Below are 18,278 nucleotides of genomic sequence, written 5' to 3'. Positions count from 1 at the left end.
CCAAGATGAAATTTCTCTGGACATTAAAAGTTAGCCTCTTTCTTCATTCAGAAATCAGTTTTACTAACATGCAAGTATTTAATCTTCTCTAGGGAGAAAGGGGATTAGCAAACTTGCTAAGAGTCAAATGAAGTGCTTTGTCTTCCAGTTTTGAATAATAAAACTTTTCAATTTCATGTGTGATGCTCTGAAGGAGCCTAGAAGCCCAGTTTTCTGCAATATACTTGATTGCACAGTGAGTTATTTATGTGCTATAATTACTTTCTTCCTTTCAAAAATCCAATTAAACAAGTTCCCTTTTTTCTTATAGTCCAAATGTAAATACAATATGGAATATCTTTCTCTACTCCACAATACTTCATATTTTCATCCCCCCCGTGTGTGTAAATATATGTACTAATGTATGTATTTATACACACACACACATATATAAAAAAAATACTGAAAAAATGTTCAAGTGCCATCCATGAGGCACAGCAAAGCCCAACACTACTAACTCAGCCATTATCAAAGACGGTATGAATGTCATATTGGGCACTGGAAAGTCAGGAGATATAGCTGATTTCTGCCATAACTTTCAGAAAAGGCTCTGAGGGTAAACGCTGCACTGCAAAAGAGCTACCACTGGGATTTCTACTATATTATTTGTGAAATACCAGTGAACTCCAACAACCATGAATTAGGACTTTTTTTTTAATCACTTTTTTTTTTCTTGGATAAAATGAAACCTTGGGCCACGAACGTTATCACTAGGCTAATGTATTCAACCCTTGCTGACCCAAAACTGAACTGTTACTGGCCAGGCTAAACAGGAGAGGCCTATAAGGAATTCCTGCAGCAGTCAGAAGATCATAACCTTTTCTTCAGCCTCTTTTCTGGTTCGCTCCTCCTCTTGCTGTCGTCGCTCTTCTTCCTGCCTGGCCCTATCTTCTGCTTCTCGTTTGCGCATTTCTTCCAACTGCTGCTGCCGTCTGCGTTCTTCATCCTGTAACTAACAGAGACACATCTTTAATTTTTCATCAAATTATCACTCATGCTGATAAGATGCATCAAAAAAAAGAAGTAACTTGATTATTTGCATCTAAAAATAACAAATTCAGTAAAAAATGCTATGCTACAGATGAATCAATGAAGTTTTTAGCTGCTGAGAATACACTTTGTTAGATTGTTTTTCCGCGAGAGGAAAAGCGAGAGGAAAAGCGAGAGGAAAAGCGAGAGGAAAAGCGAGAGGAAAAGCGAGAGGAAAAGCGAGAGGAAAAGCGAGAGGAAAAGCGAGAGGAAAAGCGAGAGGAAAAGCGAGAGGAAAAGCGAGAGGAAAAGCGAGAGGAAAAGCGAGAGGAAAAGCACATACATAAGAACAAAAAATCACAAAGGGAGAAATGCGTAGCAGTCATACGAACCCCTCGCAGAAAACTGAGGTGACTCGTATCGCAGGCTGCTTCACTAACCATAGTCTCATAACTACAGTAAAGTGAAATGAAATACTTGGAACCAATGGTCCACAGCTCCAGCAGCCAATTGTTTTTTCATTTTGGATTAGTATTTAAGCACTGGAAAATCATGACTCATTAGTCAAAGGGTCAATCCATTTAACATAACAGGCTCATTCACCAAGTCTGCAAATAGTCTCAAGAGATAAATAAAATCTCCCACTGTATCTGCAACAGATGTGTTTTGGAAAAAGCAGACAGCAAGGCAACAAAACTTTTGACTGTTTAGATTAAAGAGCTCATATGAACAACTAACGTCCAACAGACAATACTATTTTTTTTCTGCTTATGATAAATACTGCACTGATAAGACAAATGAGCAATAACCCAAACCTGTCTTTGCATTATTCTCTAAAGCTAACAATATCTGCCTGTGATGGATAGTGTATTCAGTGGAATAATAATATTCAAAAATAAATGTTAACTCGACTACATGCTGAGTTGTTTCTTACTGCTACATATGTTTTAAAGTGATTTTTTTTCCACAAGATCTTTTGCATTGATTGGTATACCTTACTATCAGCTATATTTAATACTGCAATTTCTTTACTTCTGTTTTTACAATACGGTTTCCTTCATAGAGAAAGGCCTTTAAGACACAGGAAGCAGTAATGATAATAGCAGAAATTTAATTTTATAGAAAGAAATATTAGAAATATAGAAAGAAATTTTACAAAAGAAATTTTGTAGACTTTTGGATGACAACCTTCATGAAAGTATCCTTCTTCCTCTCCCTCTCTCTGCTATTTAACCAGCAGGAGATGTGATTTGAAGTTATTAACTGTATATCAGGTACTGGCCAAAGGTTTTCTAATTTTGCTATTGGTTAAAAAAAAAAAATTTGGGGGGGGGGGGGGACTAATTTTCCAATAACTATTCCCGCCCCACTTTTTAGGTAGTATTTTCTTGCAGGTATCTTTGGACAGATAATTTTGAAGACATTTGCCTTTTGTATCTTTAAACAGCTATACAGACTAATTGCACCAAAGACAGCTCTGATCTGAAGTGTTAAGAACCACCATTTTTCAGCATAGCTATAAGACAAAATTAATTAATTAATTAGATTTGGGCAGAAACTTGGCAAATCTAGGCTAGAGGATGCTACCTCTGAGCTTTAGTCACAGATGACTTCCTCTTATCCAGGGCTAAAACTTTTGTAATTCCTAACTGAAAACTACACAAAGATAAAGATCAGGCTTAGTATATTCCATAGAGCAGGGAATAAATAGTTAATTAACTGACCACTTGGATCAAGATCTTTTCTTGTCTTTCTTGGTTATTAAAAAGACATCATTTTAGCACAGGAGATACTATTCTTGTCACACAAAAAGATAGCTACTAATTCAGAAGAATTCATAGAAAAGAATTAATTGCCCCATAAAAAAGGCACAAGCTGCATACTGAAAAATACAGAAAAAACTCTTTGACTTTGTCCCAGTCACACTTAGAGAAAAACCCTGAACACAGTAATTACTTATCCCAGTTTACTGCATAAGTATCTTTTTGCTAAGTAGCAAATGTTCCTATTCGAACACACTTAAACAAAAAGAATTTCAACTTAACTAAAGAGGAAGGAGGACCAACTTATTTTATCTTATTGTTATCTTAAAGAAAGAAAGAAGGGAAAACTGGACAGCGTGCCCCTGTGGAGACGTCCCATGTGGAATGTCAATCACAATAATTTTGGAAGACAATTGTGTCTAGGCCAGAGGCTATTCTAAACATAATTCATAGGGAAAAGCCAAAAATTAGATATAAGGCACAAGCAGGAAGAGAGCAACTATTATAGAGTGACACTTTACTTCTTTATGACTAGCTGACTAGTTTCTGCTTTGGAGCATTTGTAGACCAAGACAGGGAGTGTCAGGATGGCGAGCCTTGCTGTATTGAAGCAATTTACGTTTGTGATCGCATACAAGATATTACTCTTCAGTATTCAGAACTTCCAAGTTTTCAGGACACTAAGGAAAATTGGCTTCAAGTCCTATTTCTAATAATACAGCTCTCTTCTAACATCCCCAATTTGAATATCTGGCTTCAGTACTTCTCCATCCCAATTAGTTTGTCTCTAGTTTAAAAGTCATATTGTCATATGTGATTTACTGTACTTTCAGTGTTTCTCCAAAGCAGCATGTGCTTATCTAGTAACAGGCAGAAACAACTTGAGTGACTGAGAAGAGCATCCTTCCAAGAGTAACCACTATAAACCACAAATTCTTTCCCTCTGCTTTGTCCCAGCAAGGTTGCTCTATCACAAAATGTCAGCAGTTCACTCAGCTTCACACTCCTGCCTCCCTTCTGCACTCCCCCACACACTTCCAGCACTGAGTCCACCTGGAAGCAGGCAAAGAGGGCCACCTTTCTTCTGAGCTGTTCCTTCCCATAAAAGTGCTGAAAACTCGGAGGATGCACTGAACAAGTGCGCAAACAAGCAGAACATTTTCTGTCTCATAGCAGCATAACGTGCTTCTGGCCAAAGCTTAATACAGTGCTGTTAATACAGACAATGACAACTTAAATATCTAATCCCTATCCCTGACAAGTAGAGATAGGTAACAGGGAGAGAGAAGGGGAGAAGACTCTGGAATATCAGAAATTGTTAAGATATTCATGGGACTGGCATAAATTCAGGAGGTTTCAGAGTCCACACAAAATTTATGTCTCCAGGCACCGCTTAGAATGGTTTAAAAAAGTTCCAGAAAAACTTTCAATTTATATCTAGTTATTTATGACAACTAAATCTGGGTTAGATCTGTTAATGGCCCATGGAATTTAAAAGACAAACACTAGGCAAATTGACAATTTATGCATTAACTTTTTATCAACTTTCACCGGCCTTTTAATAAGGACAACAGCTGTCATCAATGCTCATGTTAGACGTTCAAAAATAAACATCCAGCACTCTAAAAAGTACTTTTTTTTTTTCTAGAAACAAGGAAGCAATTTCCTGGGTACATGAAGTGACACAGGATAGATGCAATTTCTATGCTCCAAAAGTCATGCAAATACTTTCAAAATCATGAAATCAGAAAAAAAGAGGTTCTTGTTTTTGCTGGGTTTTACCATTCACATCATATACTTTAGAATTAAAAAGTTTGCTTTTTTTTTTTAAATGATAATTTTAGGAACATAATAAAACCTCTACTGACTCAGGTCGATCTAGTGCAAGGATTCCGTCTCTGACAACAGTGAGAAGAGCTGCACAGGAGCTGGCTGCTTTCTGCAGTCCATTTCTCTAGGTATTTCCCCAACATCGCTGTACTAGAGATGTCAGCTGGGGCATCCTTGTCTAATCCTTTCAGTATTGGTTTATGGGTTCGATGTCTATGAATTTGTCTAACAGATTTTTAGAGCTTCTGACACTATCTGCTTTCACAGCCTCCTGTAGCAGAAAGACCCAGAAGCTCAGAGCCTGCTCTGTGTATGCATTTTAAAAGTTTTTTTTTTTTTAAAAATGTAGGGCCAAATGGCCAAGTCCATGTTTTGAACAGTTATGCTTACAGTTTTTCAGCCACACAAATTAATTTTACTAACGGGGCTTGCAAGCATAACACTTCTTTCAAACCAGTATACATTCTCTCTCTCTCTCTCTGTCTATATATTCTATTACATAGAATACACTCTGAAGGCGATATATTATTTCTTTAGAACACTACAGAACTATGTTTTTCCATGTACCCATTTCCAATGATGGCAATAAAATACAGGATTAGCCAGAATCAGTTTAGCCAGTTACTGCCAGCTATTAGCCAGTTATTGCCCCAATTTGAAAATCTGTCATGATTTAACACAAGAGAATGGTATTAACCAAATGAAACTGAAATTTAGAAAAATAAAATCTAGTAACTTAATAATTCCATGTTTACGAGACCTACTTTGAAATATTAGTTCAGCGTTGACAATCCACTTTTATTTTGGTGAGAAAGTTTTAACAGCTGTAAACAATGGGTTTTCAGTGTGTGCTGAAACAGTATGCAAAGCCAACACAGGGCAGGACAAAAACCTGACTTCCAAAAAAACCAGACTACCTAAGTTTACAGCATCAATAGAATTCAAGTACTCTTTATTATTAGGCTGTCAGGACAATTTTACTTCAAGTCAGAAGTGAATGGTGATGCTAGAGCTTTTCAAAAACCTGAAGAGGGGAAGGGAAAGAAATCTTACCTCACAGTTCGTTCATTCCAACTGATTAGTAAGATTTTATAAACACGATTACACAAAATATCAAATACAGTTTTATATTAGACCACAGCTACAACAAACAAATCAAGCCTGGAAGCAGAAAGCAACATCTAAAAGGAGAGAAACACAGGGAAAGGAGTCACCACGTCTGGAGACATCAAAACACATGCTTACAGTTAGCTTACTGTACATTGTATCAAAATGGTTTTTGAACAAAGACGGCAAATCATCATCCAAAGCACATAAGATGGTTATTAATAAAATCAGAAACTGAAATGGAAAAGCAATATTGAAGAGAAAGAAACAAACATACCAAATCTAGGACAGAGATTGCTGGCACAGCAGTCTGCTGCAGGTAGTAAGAAAAGGGAAAAAAAGAAAGATGCACAGTGAAAATAAAGATAGGTTAGACTTGTGCTATGCCAAAAGCATTTTATTTGTTAAGTCAGCTGCTTTAAAAAGAGGAACTGAATTTGACATATTCTTGAAATATAGAAATGAAAACAGTCAAAATAATCTAAAATATTTATCAGTATTAGTTTGATTCAATCAAAAAAAAAAGTTCTTCTCTAGAGATATTTATTGCATCTTTAGCAATACAAACAGTGAAACATAACATAAATGCAAACATTATTTCAGTTCTAGACAACTGTTTATTTTTAGTTTCAGTAGGAAACTACAAGTTTCTCATACTAGCAGAGTACAAATCCTACAAAATGTTTCAAAATGGTGGATAGCTTTATAGACAAATTATATTTAAAATTCAGCCCTTGCAGAAAAGATTGCATAGCATTATGCCATGCAATACAACTGGCTATTCTACTAATGACACATGGCTTTTTAAGCCTTGTTACAATGAGATGCTAAAGACACTGAGTGAAAACGGCAGTTTTATACAAATTTTTATGCCCATAGGTAACTATGTGTTACAAATTACACGTTAGCAATACTGGGCTTTAACACAAGGAGTTTGCCAACAATACATTTAGTTTTTCCTTTCTTCAGTTTCCAAGCGTGAGGTATTTATTGTTTCAAAGAGTAGTAAAGCTAGCCACGAGAAAAAAGGAAAGCAATGCAGACTGCAGAGAATATGAGAAGAATAAGTTTAGGAAATCAAGCTGCCAAAACAATCCTGAACTCAAATGCTACTTAAGCCAACAGCAATTCCTGAATGTCAAAATAAACATGCACAAACAGTTCTTACCAAGTAGAAATTGCTTATCACAGAATTAAGTCATCTCTTAAACTAACAGAAGACACTCAGCGAATTACAGAACAATTTAAGCCTGTCAAAACACTAGCTATTGGAATGCAACTTTAGTATCAGTGCTATTGTTTAGAAAAAAGAAACAGCTTTTACTATAAAAATTGATTTCCAAAAACAATAGGTAATAGATCCTGGGAAACAACCACCACCAGCAGAATGGTAAGAACTTTAACACACTATTCAGTCGTATTATCTTATTTCATCTGGCAGCTATATACAGTATGAGCTTTCACAGTAGTGAAGCTAAGGAAGAAGACCTTGTTAGATACTAGTTACCCTGGACACCAGGCAAAATCTGGGTATGTATGAGCTGGAGCCCCTAGATAGGGAGCTTTAGTTGTTGGAGTCCCATCAAGACCCAAAACCACACAGCCCATCATAAGAAGGCTTCCACCCATGACTGCTGCAGTCACCAACCTGACCATGAGGTAGAGGTAACAGCTGCTTCATGCCCTAGCCTCTACCTGGGGAGGACCATCAAGGCGGAACCTCATTGCAGTTCATTGTTCCCTGGAAATAGCATGCCTTCAGTGTCTGCGTTTAGGTCCAAGTAAAACTGGCAAGACCATAAGTAAGAACTCTTAGCATTAAATATATTTAAGAAAAATCACACGCTATCTTGTTCCCATTCTCCCAAAGATACTCACGATTTCAAGTATTTCTGCTTCCCTTTCTGCAAGGGAATTACATGCAATATCTAACTTCTAATCCTGCTCCAGCTACATGGCAAAATCCATTTATCAAAAGGATTTTTTCCCCCCACAACCAGAAAAGTAAGTTCTACTCCCAACTAGATTCTGTAGTAGGCAGCTATGGACACTTTCGTAACACACCATCTAATAGGTGAAGCCAGTGTAAGCTAGTGAAAGTTTCTTTACCAGTTTTAAAATTAAGGCCACCAATACAACTCCATCCTCCTTTGCCCTGTGAGGGCATCAAAATACTCAGACAAATCCAGAGAACCCACCGAGATATACATTTACTATACTTTTGTCTAGAAAGGATTACCCCCTTTTACCCTTGCTCTTCTTTCTGCCTCCAGTCGTTGCATGATGAGCATAGTATCCACATCATCATCCTCCTCTTCATCATCATCTTCATCCTTTTGCTTTGATTCTTGAAGTCGCTTTTGGAACTGCCACTCAAGCATGAGTTTGCGCAGGCGGTCATTTTCTTCTGCTGTACGATCAGGCTTGTTCTGAAGTTCCTGAATCTCTTTACTTAGCATGTCCACAATGTGCATTTGTTGCTGCTTCTCCAGTTTTTCCTTGGCATCCCGTTTCCAGGGATCTGGAGAGAGGCTATCACTGGAGGACAGTTCTTCCTTGCTGATAGTAAAGTACTGCAGATCTCTCCGCTCAATAGTCCGAGGCTGCTGTTGGGGCTGCAACTCTCGAATGACTGTTTCTTGAGACCTCTGCAGAGTCAAAGGTTTTTCTGATTTCACTTGTTGAAGGGAAACTGGAGGAACCACAGGCTGAGCAGGAATTAGTGGCTGAGAACGCATTTGGCCCAGTTTTCTCTCCTGCTCACGACGTTTCCTTTCTCGCTCTTCTTCCAAACGTGCCTTTTCCTTTTCATACCACCTCTGATGCTCTTCTCTTTTTTTACGCTCAGCAGCAGCTACTTGGGAAGATGCTTGTGCTCCTATCTGATTTGGAGGAGGCGGGGGAGGCAGAGGCAAATCCATTTGTAGTTCATCAAAATCAGCTGCATAATGCACAGGAGGAGGAGGTGGTGGAGGAGGAAGATCTGTTCTGATGGGTTGGGAGATGGCCACTGGAGTTGGCTGGCTGGCAGCTGGAGTTTTCCAACGGCCAGGTCCACTTTTAGTTAAACAAGAACCAGGGGAAACCGGTTTGGATGAATGGTTCAGATGCTCTTGGCTGGATGTGCTAGAATCCACAGATGAATTCATCCATGGATCACTGTCTGACTTCCGATCAATGTATTCTACATCCTTCCGGATAACCACTTCCAAACGATTCCTTTCTGGCTGGAAAGCTTTATCTCGGAGTTCTTCCTGGGAACGAGCCACACGCTGGAAAAAATAAAACAAGGCATGTATTTCATAGTCCATCTATATTAAAACATATCCAAAATGCTAAAAACTAAATGGCTCACAAACTGCATTCTTATTATGGAAGGTAATTATTTTTAGTGAAGTTCAGCATTTCCATACCCAGTAAGTTTCCCAAAACCAGCAATGCAATATTCTTCTCTGTCCTTTAACTCATTCAAGTGATGGAAGACTTTGCAACCTCTGAAATGCCTGCAAACCTGCACTGAGAGGAAGGGTGAACACAAAATGGAGCTCAAGCAAAAAACCCTTCCCAGCTCACACAATTTCTCAGGACTATCCCTGACACCCCTTCCCCCCCGCAGGAGCACAAAAGGCCGGGCAGCCCGGAGCAGCAGGTCAAGCAGACCAGCTTTGCCATTCAGGCTTCTAGTGGCTTGGTGAACATTCTGCCTATTAGGAAGGCGAACAGAAAGACTGCTGAGGAAAAGACAAGGGAGCCTCTGCCCACCCACCTCCATTAATAAGGGAGATGACCTCAGCTTCTCATTACAGTAGAAGTCATTCACAGGTATGGAATCTGGACAGTCATATCTAACTCTACCTGCTTTTTGGGTATAGATTTATTAGTTTGTGCTTTTGTCACATTTTTAATGCACCAAATACTAAGTCTTTCTGCATACAAATTTGTGGGTCTCACTGCACTGTATCACCTCCTGAAAAGGAGCACTGGATCATACACCAGACTATCAAATCTGTTAATGATTTTCTTGAAGCAAACATTCATGCTTTAAAAATGTTACAAAACACTAAGCACTGAATACAAAATGTACCAATTATCAGCAACTGAGAGAAGACTAACAAAGCAAACTACTTTTCTTTTTCCCTCCATCAATGACCTTAACTGTGACCTTAAAAGAATGCCTTCTTTGAGATGGACAAGTGTATTTCTTATGCTCTATTAGTCCAGCAGATCTGAACACAAAGCTATTTGTGTTAGATTTGCTGTAAAGATGCACCTAGCCAAACAGCTTGCTAAAGACTTGTGTTCAGAAGAGAAAAAAGACATTTCAAGTTAGCCAGCAGTTTCCTGCAGCTTTTATAAGCACAGCTCTCACTGCAAAGATTAAAAGGATTTTTTTTTTAAGTCTATTTTACTCTAATTTTGAAATTAAAAGAACCATCGTATGGTGGGGAAAATAAGAGTGTACACTGTCAATGCTTGTAGGGAGCTAAAGCTTCCAGCCCTTTGCTTTATGAAAACACTTCTTAACTGCATTAAGCCTTAAGACCATAGCTCAAATTCTGTATCTATCAACAACTTGGCGAGATGAAGCCCATCTGTTAAATTTTCAGCCACCCAATCTATGCTACTCATCTAAGCTTGTCTTAGGCAGGGGCAAGGTGAATCTTCATCCCATTCTAGGACACATGGGTAGAATCATTCTCTGGAGATCCCAGCCTCTCTCCATCATCTACAAAGAGAGCCTAGACATTAACTAGGCAGCTAAGATTTGGCAAGATGAAATCTTATGAAACACCAAGCAGTTCAGCACAGAAGTTCAGCAAAATATACCTATAGCTACATGCCAATCATTTCACTTCCAGCAAGTTCCTTCAAAATTACCCTATTTTGGGTATAACACCTAAATTCTTAACAGCTGAAATAATTAGGATTTGATATCTATAATACAGCAATAATCACAATAACTTCTATCCAAGTGACTTTGCAATACATGTGCGAGTATTCAGTAATTGATCCCCTACATTGCTTTCATGACATAATCTCAAAATAACCTAGATGAAACTACTTTCCAAATGCAAAACATGCTGAAACAGATGCAAGGCACAGCTTTTATCAGAAACTAAGGAAAGGAAGGAAAAAAGTGTTTTAACTCTATATTTTTAAGTGATGAGGCTATCTCTGGTGGATTAGAGAAAAAGATGTGAGAAAGTGAATGGATTTGTAGACCAAGATTTGATTTCCTGTATGGCTTTGAGTAAAGTCCTCATTTACAAAGAGTGGAATAGCAGTATTTTTTGAATTTACAAAGGTACCTCGGGGGTAAATTCACTTCAGATCAAGAAGCATCTGTGCTTTGATAATGAGGTAGTATCAGTGTAACTGAAAAAAAGATGCAACTTGAAGTTTTTTTTTAACTGTGGGAAGTGAATGTGTCTCGATGAAGACCCTGGATAGGTCTTAAAATAATGTTTTATTTCATTTTTAATACTTCATCTGATCACTTAAACAAGGAACCCTGCAGGCAAAGAAGTTTTTCCACATAAGCCTTCTGGGAAGAGTAGAGGAGTTGGTTTGCTTTTCAGAAAGGCACAAAACATTTTACAAGACAAATTCTACTACCACCTACTCCCCATTCTCTTGGGTAATGGGGGATTAACATAACCCAGATAACAGGTCTGCAGAGCTTGATAACCCAAGTTCTATGAACAAAATCGGAGCAGGCTTTCTGAATTCAAGCCAGTCTTGGCAAAAGTACAGTTGTTCATGTTGCACTAGGTCAGGGGTGAGAGCTCAGCTGAAGTTTAGTCAGTTCTAGTGCCCTCAATCTGTGGCATGGTTTATCCTCAGAAGCTCAGAGATCATGGAGAGTGACTGTTCTGCAAAAATGTCTCCAGCAATTTGTACATGGAAGACAAGCACTTTTTTTTTTTTTTAAACATACTGAAAGAAATTATTTCTAACCTGCATTGTAGTATTGATTGAATTATTACTCTCTGCCTGGACCTGTGTTTTTTCTTCATAATTTGGCCACTGATTCTGAGTTGGACCCATTCGATCCTGGGACTTTGAAGCTGGGAATGTGAAATATTCTCTAGTATAGGTCTGTGTTGGGATGGGATAAGCTTCAGGTCGTGGAGGCAGAGTTTGTTCCTGAAAAAGGTATAAAGAACATAAGGTAAAATTTACTAATCTCACAGATCTGCACAGAATGTTATTCTACATTTCCATTTTTTTCCTATATTTATTTTTTATTCTAAATTTCTATTTTTAAAAGTGCATTTTCTAAATGTTTTGTTTTGGCTCTTAAGAATATGATTTGTCTGGAATGTCAGATAAAGAGGTCTTCTAGTATGAAATATAAGTTGTAGTTATGATCCATGTTTTTTAAGCTCTGAAAACAAGTAAGCAATATTGCCCAAACCTAAAAAAAACTGCAGTGAAAATTTCATGAACAAAATTTAATGAAACCACCCACAGCTGTCTCAATCTCTCATTAAGCTAGATTAAGCAAAACTCCAACCAGTCACTAGCACTAGCATTATGTTCAAATTCTTAAGTGAGACACTCTTTTGACCCAAGCACGCTGCTCCTATTGATAGCTAAGGAAATTTTAATAGCTAGTATTTTGCTTGCCACTTCTGACCTCTGTACAAAGATTTCCAGTAGAGACTGAGGTTATTTTGGTAGTAGTTCCAGATGTATAAGCATTCTTCCCTCCAGGGCTTGGAGGCTGATCTGTTGGAAAGTTACAGGAAGTATTTAAATGACTGTTAATAATAATTTACATAACTTAATAAAATAATAGTATTCACAAAATAACTATGATTTTTTTCTTTGAATAGTTCTAACTAAAGGCTTTCTCCAAATGTTACTTCTAGGTCAGTATTTTAAACTTGATCGATTTTTTAAAACAATCATCCCCCTTTGGAATGCAAAGGCCATGAAAAGTAGTGGAGGAAGCATCTACCCCTTAAAGAAGGATAATCTTACTTACTTGCTACATTGGGACTAGAGCGATGATCAGCTCTGTTCTTCATTAATCTGTCGTCCCCTGGCAGCTTCTTTGGTTCACTGTACTCCGTCCACGGCAGCTGAGGGCTCTCAGGTGACCCATTCTGAGCAGAGTTATTATACAGCTCAAAACCTTCACTTTTTGGTCGGGGTTTACCTGAGCCACGGCGGTCAGAAACTGTAATAGTTAGATACGTATTTTCCCTCTTTGACTTAAAAAACTACTGTCTAGCATACTCTTTTTAAAACAAGAGCTACCTTGCATTTGTAATTGAATATGAGTTGCTAGTAAAACAAATGCTAAGTTTTAAAAACTTTAGTTCTTCAGATACATTCCACTCTTGCATTGACTGTTTAGGATTCCTTTGACTTCTATGCTTCAAAAGAGCTTTAAAAAAGATACCACAATATCTGGGAAAGCCAGATGCGCTTTACTGAAAAGTCTCTTGACTCTTGAGGCATATGGTGTCTGGGATGGTGTTGTAAACTGTGATAACAGGGATTTATTCTTTTAACCCATTCTTTTCCATACTGTAGTACTATCCTATATTTAGAAATTTTCTCCATTTATGGAATTATTTTATGCAAGACTTTAATAAATTTGTCTTTTGGAGTTAGTTCACTGAAGTATGATGATTAAACACACCACTGGAGAAACACTCAAGAACTTTTTATCATCAGATACAGAAACTTAAGAAGAGCCATTTCAATATCCCAAGTTTAAAAACCAATGGCAGCATATCTTTCAGGGGGCTCTGTTTCTATTTATTTCTCTCTCAGCAATCACACTATTCTCTCTGGTTACAAGAAAGTCATCCTTTGAGGGGAGGAGAGAAATTTTTATGAAAGGGATGAAAAAGCTACTGAAGTTGTAATGTCCTCTGTACTTATTATATTCCATTTATTAAAATTATTCCAAACAAGGCCTGTGTTTAAATACATTAATTTTTTAAAAGGTATTTACATTTATTAATGATTAGTCTAATTTTAAACAGTATTTAAAAATCAGATGAACTTTTGATATGAAAGGGAATGCTTCCCTTCTGTGGGATTATATGTCTTCTCTGATTTAATGTTTTGGTAATATTTGGCAAGATATTGTGAATTACTACATTTTCTGCATTCTAAGGCTTATAAAGTTGTTTTTACTATAAATATGGTCATTTTTACCTCTTTGCATCATTGGGGATGGCTGATTAAGCAGAGTTGCCAGACCATGGTAAATTGCTCCTTGTTTTGCTACTTCTAGCGTTACTACAGAACCTGTTCTTGTCATCAGTTCTGCTGCCCTGCAATAAGAGCCAAAGAAATAAAACAGAATAAAACTAAGCACTGTATTATTTAGTCTCCTTATGATCATTTTTTATGTCATCATTTCTGCTGCTCATTGTAGCAATCTTTCGTTTGACAAGGCACTCCTTTTCTAAATAATCTTAAAATTTTCAAAAAATTAGAATACAACAACTAGAAGATACAGTCATTAAATAGTACATGCCTGTATGTGTTGTCTATTTCCAGTTTCTGCAGGTAAAGGCCAGAAGCCAAAATATTTAAAATTAGAGCTAAGAAAAATTTGCTCAATACCAGAGCCCAAATGCACAACACAATCTTTTCTATATAGCTACCCGTACCATATACAGAAAATACTACACAAACAGTTGAACTTTTGTTACTAAGGTTACATGTAGGCAGTCATAAAAAGCCAAAGTGTAACATGCAAAACCACCAGCTTGAGACCTTTTTCAATAAACTATTATTCTAGCATTTTGTGTAAAGACACCTAATGAAACTATTCCGTACCTTTCCTGGGACAGGCCCACCAAACTTCGACCATCCACACTGAGCAACTGATCCCCTGCAGCCAGACGACCATCCTAATTACATATTCAAGAGGGGGGGGGAAAATCATATAGCAATGCTAACTTGGTGTAAATAAAAACAAATATCATGCATACTAGTAAACAAAAGATGTAAAAATATTTCCAAAGGATCTTTCTACCTTTGAACTTCTGATGTTTAAAGATATTACTAACCACATCTGCAGCACCTCCTTTCACAACAGACTTGACATATATTCCAAGTTTGTCTTGACCAGCACCCTACAGAGAAAGAGGAATTAATTTGCAGCCTTTAAATGTGATCTCAAATAAGCAAGCATTCCACAAGTTTTAACTGGAATTTTACATGACTAGGTAAACCTCTAAATTCTCACTATTTTTCTATTTCCCCAAACTGCAAAAAACAATCACACAGAAGAGATATACGTTCATCTGAAGCCAAAACAAAATTTTAATATTATGCCTCTTGAACCTGAAAGCACCATTAGAAGCAAATACTATTTGGTCTTAATATAAGCTTGAATAAACAAGAAAAAAAATACATTAATTAAAATGTATACTTTAGGAGTTTGCTTTAATCCCCTTCTAATGAGAAACACTTATTTGCAGTTTTACATGCAAATTATTAATGCTTTTTATACCTTTATGCATTATGTTCCAAAAGACTGCACTGTTACTCTTGCTAATACCCAAATGAAACAAGGTAAAATGCAGATCACCTATTCTTCCTTGAGGAAATAAAATGAAAAGAAATGCAACTACTTTTACATTTATTATGACTGTCTTCTAATGGATATCTGTAAAGGAGCTGGCGTTGACAAACAGTATCTCTGAATATATAACAATCAGGTAAAGTGAACATTATAATTAAGAAGTCTTTTACACTGACAGAGCCAATATTTAGATCTACTGCAAAACCATGTAATTTTGTTCATAAAACATGTGCCTCAAAGTATCTATTTCACTAAGTTTCAAAAGGACCGTTAACACCGAAAATATTTCCAAACAAATAACAGATTTGAGGCATGAGAACACAGGTGTCCACTCAAGCCATGCTGCTGCATCTTTCACACACCCCAATTTACAAGCCACCACAAAGATCAGTCTAAATTTTACTATCACAAGCCTTGAACTTGTCACTTCTACTGTAAGACAATTACTTGTGATTTCACTATTTATTACAGTGAACTGTGCTATTTTAAAATCACTCTGCAATTCACTTGGCAGAAGAGTGCTACAGAAACATCAAAAAGTCTTCAGCAAAGTACAGTTTTCAATGTAACACTGTTTTTCAAAATATTATCCCAAGTTACTTTGATAGTGACAACGCAACTTCCTGCAGGCTTCAACTCTTTTTTTCTTCTTTTGGAAGAAAAAGCATTCATTGTTTCCATCATTGTAATAAAGTAAAATGAAAATCAAAGGTGAAGATTCTTCAAAAGCTGGGGTATACAAGGTTTTCTAAACAGGGGAAGGGTTTAACTTTTATTCATTAAGTCTTGAGTTAATCCCAAATGTTTACTCAAAAGGCACAGAACAGGAATTACTTCAAGTCCTATGATTCGAGATTAACATTCTACATCTCAAAATATTTCAAAATAATTGCTTGAGCTGTAATGAAAATGAATAAAATGTGGAAATAAAAGTCATGCAATAAATAACTAAAATAAGGATACTTCCTATGTCCAGGAAGGATATAAAGGGGATTTAAAAATTATATTTGACCAAACAAGGATTTTTTTTTTTCCTAAGGACTCTAGGAAACATCATCTATGTAAACACAGAATGTTATTTTTAACTTTCTACTAGAAAAATTGATTTAAGTTATGAGAATTACAAGTCAGAAGGCAGCTAGATAAATATAATGAAAAACGAAATCATGCTTCATAAATCTATTCTTTTTCCCCATGCAATCGACAAGTGCATGGGGAAGGATGATCTGGTTGACACTGCATCTAGACTTCCAAAAAGCACCTGGCAAGGTCTCTCACCAGGTGTTCTCAAAGAATTTAAGTTATCATGGGATACAAGAGAAGTTGTCCTTGTACATTAATAACTGGTTCAACCACAGAAAATAAGTCGTTAGTTTTCACAAGGAATTGAAATTATCAGAGAAGCCTAAAATGAATATAATAAATGAAGTTGAAAACTTCTGTTTAAGTCCATGACGTGCACTGGTTTGCTGATAGTGATGAGACAAACATCTGCAATCGCAAAAATACACATATAACAGTTTCTAAACTCACTTTAACTCTTTCAGAAAGATCTTTATAAACATTGTTTTCAGAGAACTCTTCACATAATCAGCTCAAATACTCGTAAGCCAACAGTGCTACTCGGGAAAAAAAAAACAGATCAGAAACCACCACTGCCACTCAAAATTTAGAGGGCTCACATTTAGAAAACATTTTATAATTCTAATTACCCCCTTACAAAAAGGCACCAACAAAATATGAGGTTCAGAGAAGGATAACAAGGATGATCAGAAACGTGGAATGGCTTCCTTGAGAGAACCGACTAAATAGGACTCTTCAGCTTAGGTGCAACCAAGGAAGGAAGTAAAGGTCTATGGAATTATGAATGGCACTGTTAGCTTTGTCGCGCAGCTGATGAGAGAGATGACATATAATCCTTTCTTATTCGTGCTACCGGGTAGCATATGTAAAAAGTCAACAAAAACTACTTTTTCCACAGAATTTCATAATTAAATCGTGAAACTGACAGAAACAGGGCTACCATGGATGCTGAAACATAAACAGGCTTAAAAAAAAAACAAAAACAAAAAACAAACAAAAAAACACAAAAAACACAAAAAACCCCCACGCAATACATTCTGACATAAGTATAGCTGGTTTCTCTTAGTTTCTAGCAGTCTGTATTTTCAGAATTTGTTTTGTTATGCTCTTTGGCTCCCACCACTGGAGGATACCACATTAGACAGATTTTTGCTCTCAGTATAACTGTTCTTATATGCAAAGTCTTACAATAATTCCTCATCACGATTCCAATAAGCTGGCATTTTGCTCATTGTTTCTTTCTTCAAAAATTTTTATGAAGCCAATACAGTTTAATCAATCTCTGTCCTGTGTTTTTAAGAATAGTTATGACGGATGTGTTAGCACTAAGTTATCTCACTTAAAACTAATGAATTTTGAAAGGATAAAAATGATTTAAAAATACATCTCTACTCATTCAGATTACATCAAACATCTTTATCAGCTATCATGTCTCATCACACATTATTAGGACAGATGAGTTCCTTCTTCTCTGCCTACTTCATATGCCATTTAATGTTTGTAACAAGATGTCTATACTACCACTTTTGCTTAGGAAGACCTCTCACTAAGCATCCTCAGAGTTAACTCATCATCTTCCTTCAAGTTTTACCCTAAGCTTTACAGGCATTTGAATTTAAATTATCAATTCCTATTAACACAGACTTATTTTGCTTCAGCTCCACCTCTCCAAAAAAGGATAGCAGTATTTTCCTGCTTCTCAAGGAGATTGCATTAGAAGAAAACGTACAGGTATTAGGGGCACAAAAAGTGTGTTCATATGTAGTTAGACATGCATACTAAACTCCAAAGTGAGTGAAATTCTCATATGCCCCACATGGATTTTTCTCCTAAATACTGTTTACTGACGACATTAAAATAAAACAGTGGTTTTTTGGTAGACTGTCTATTAATCTACTTTTCTTTTAAAGGAAAGTGAAAGTCAACAT

General features: G+C 36.7%; 1 protein-coding gene across 7 annotated transcripts in view; it reads right to left on the bottom strand.

Moving 5' to 3' along the window:
• AFDN (afadin, adherens junction formation factor) overlaps window positions 1-18,278 on the bottom strand; it is a 138,966-nt gene that overhangs the window by 9,498 nt on the left and 111,190 nt on the right. For 5 of the 7 annotated variants that reach the window (XM_067293374.1, XM_067293379.1, XM_067293380.1 and 2 more), the window contains 8 exons: window positions 14,750-14,815; window positions 14,517-14,590; window positions 13,887-14,005; window positions 12,700-12,894; window positions 12,349-12,440; window positions 11,667-11,855; window positions 7,958-8,980; window positions 857-991 (listed from right to left, as the gene is read on the bottom strand). In XM_067293374.1, coding sequence (XP_067149475.1) covers window positions 857-991; window positions 7,958-8,980; window positions 11,667-11,855; window positions 12,349-12,440; window positions 12,700-12,894; window positions 13,887-14,005; window positions 14,517-14,590; window positions 14,750-14,815 — 1,893 coding nt within the window. The remainder of the gene's footprint in view (window positions 1-856; window positions 992-7,957; window positions 8,981-11,666; window positions 11,856-12,348; window positions 12,441-12,699; window positions 12,895-13,886; window positions 14,006-14,516; window positions 14,591-14,749; window positions 14,816-18,278) is intronic. The other 2 variants (XM_067293376.1, XM_067293378.1) reach the window with 2 other exon arrangements.

This window comes from Apteryx mantelli, chromosome 3, assembly GCF_036417845.1.
Source record: "Apteryx mantelli isolate bAptMan1 chromosome 3, bAptMan1.hap1, whole genome shotgun sequence".
In the NCBI taxonomy this organism is placed as follows: Eukaryota; Metazoa; Chordata; class Aves; order Apterygiformes; family Apterygidae; genus Apteryx; species Apteryx mantelli.
This window is presented reverse-complemented; position numbering and strand designations above follow the sequence as displayed.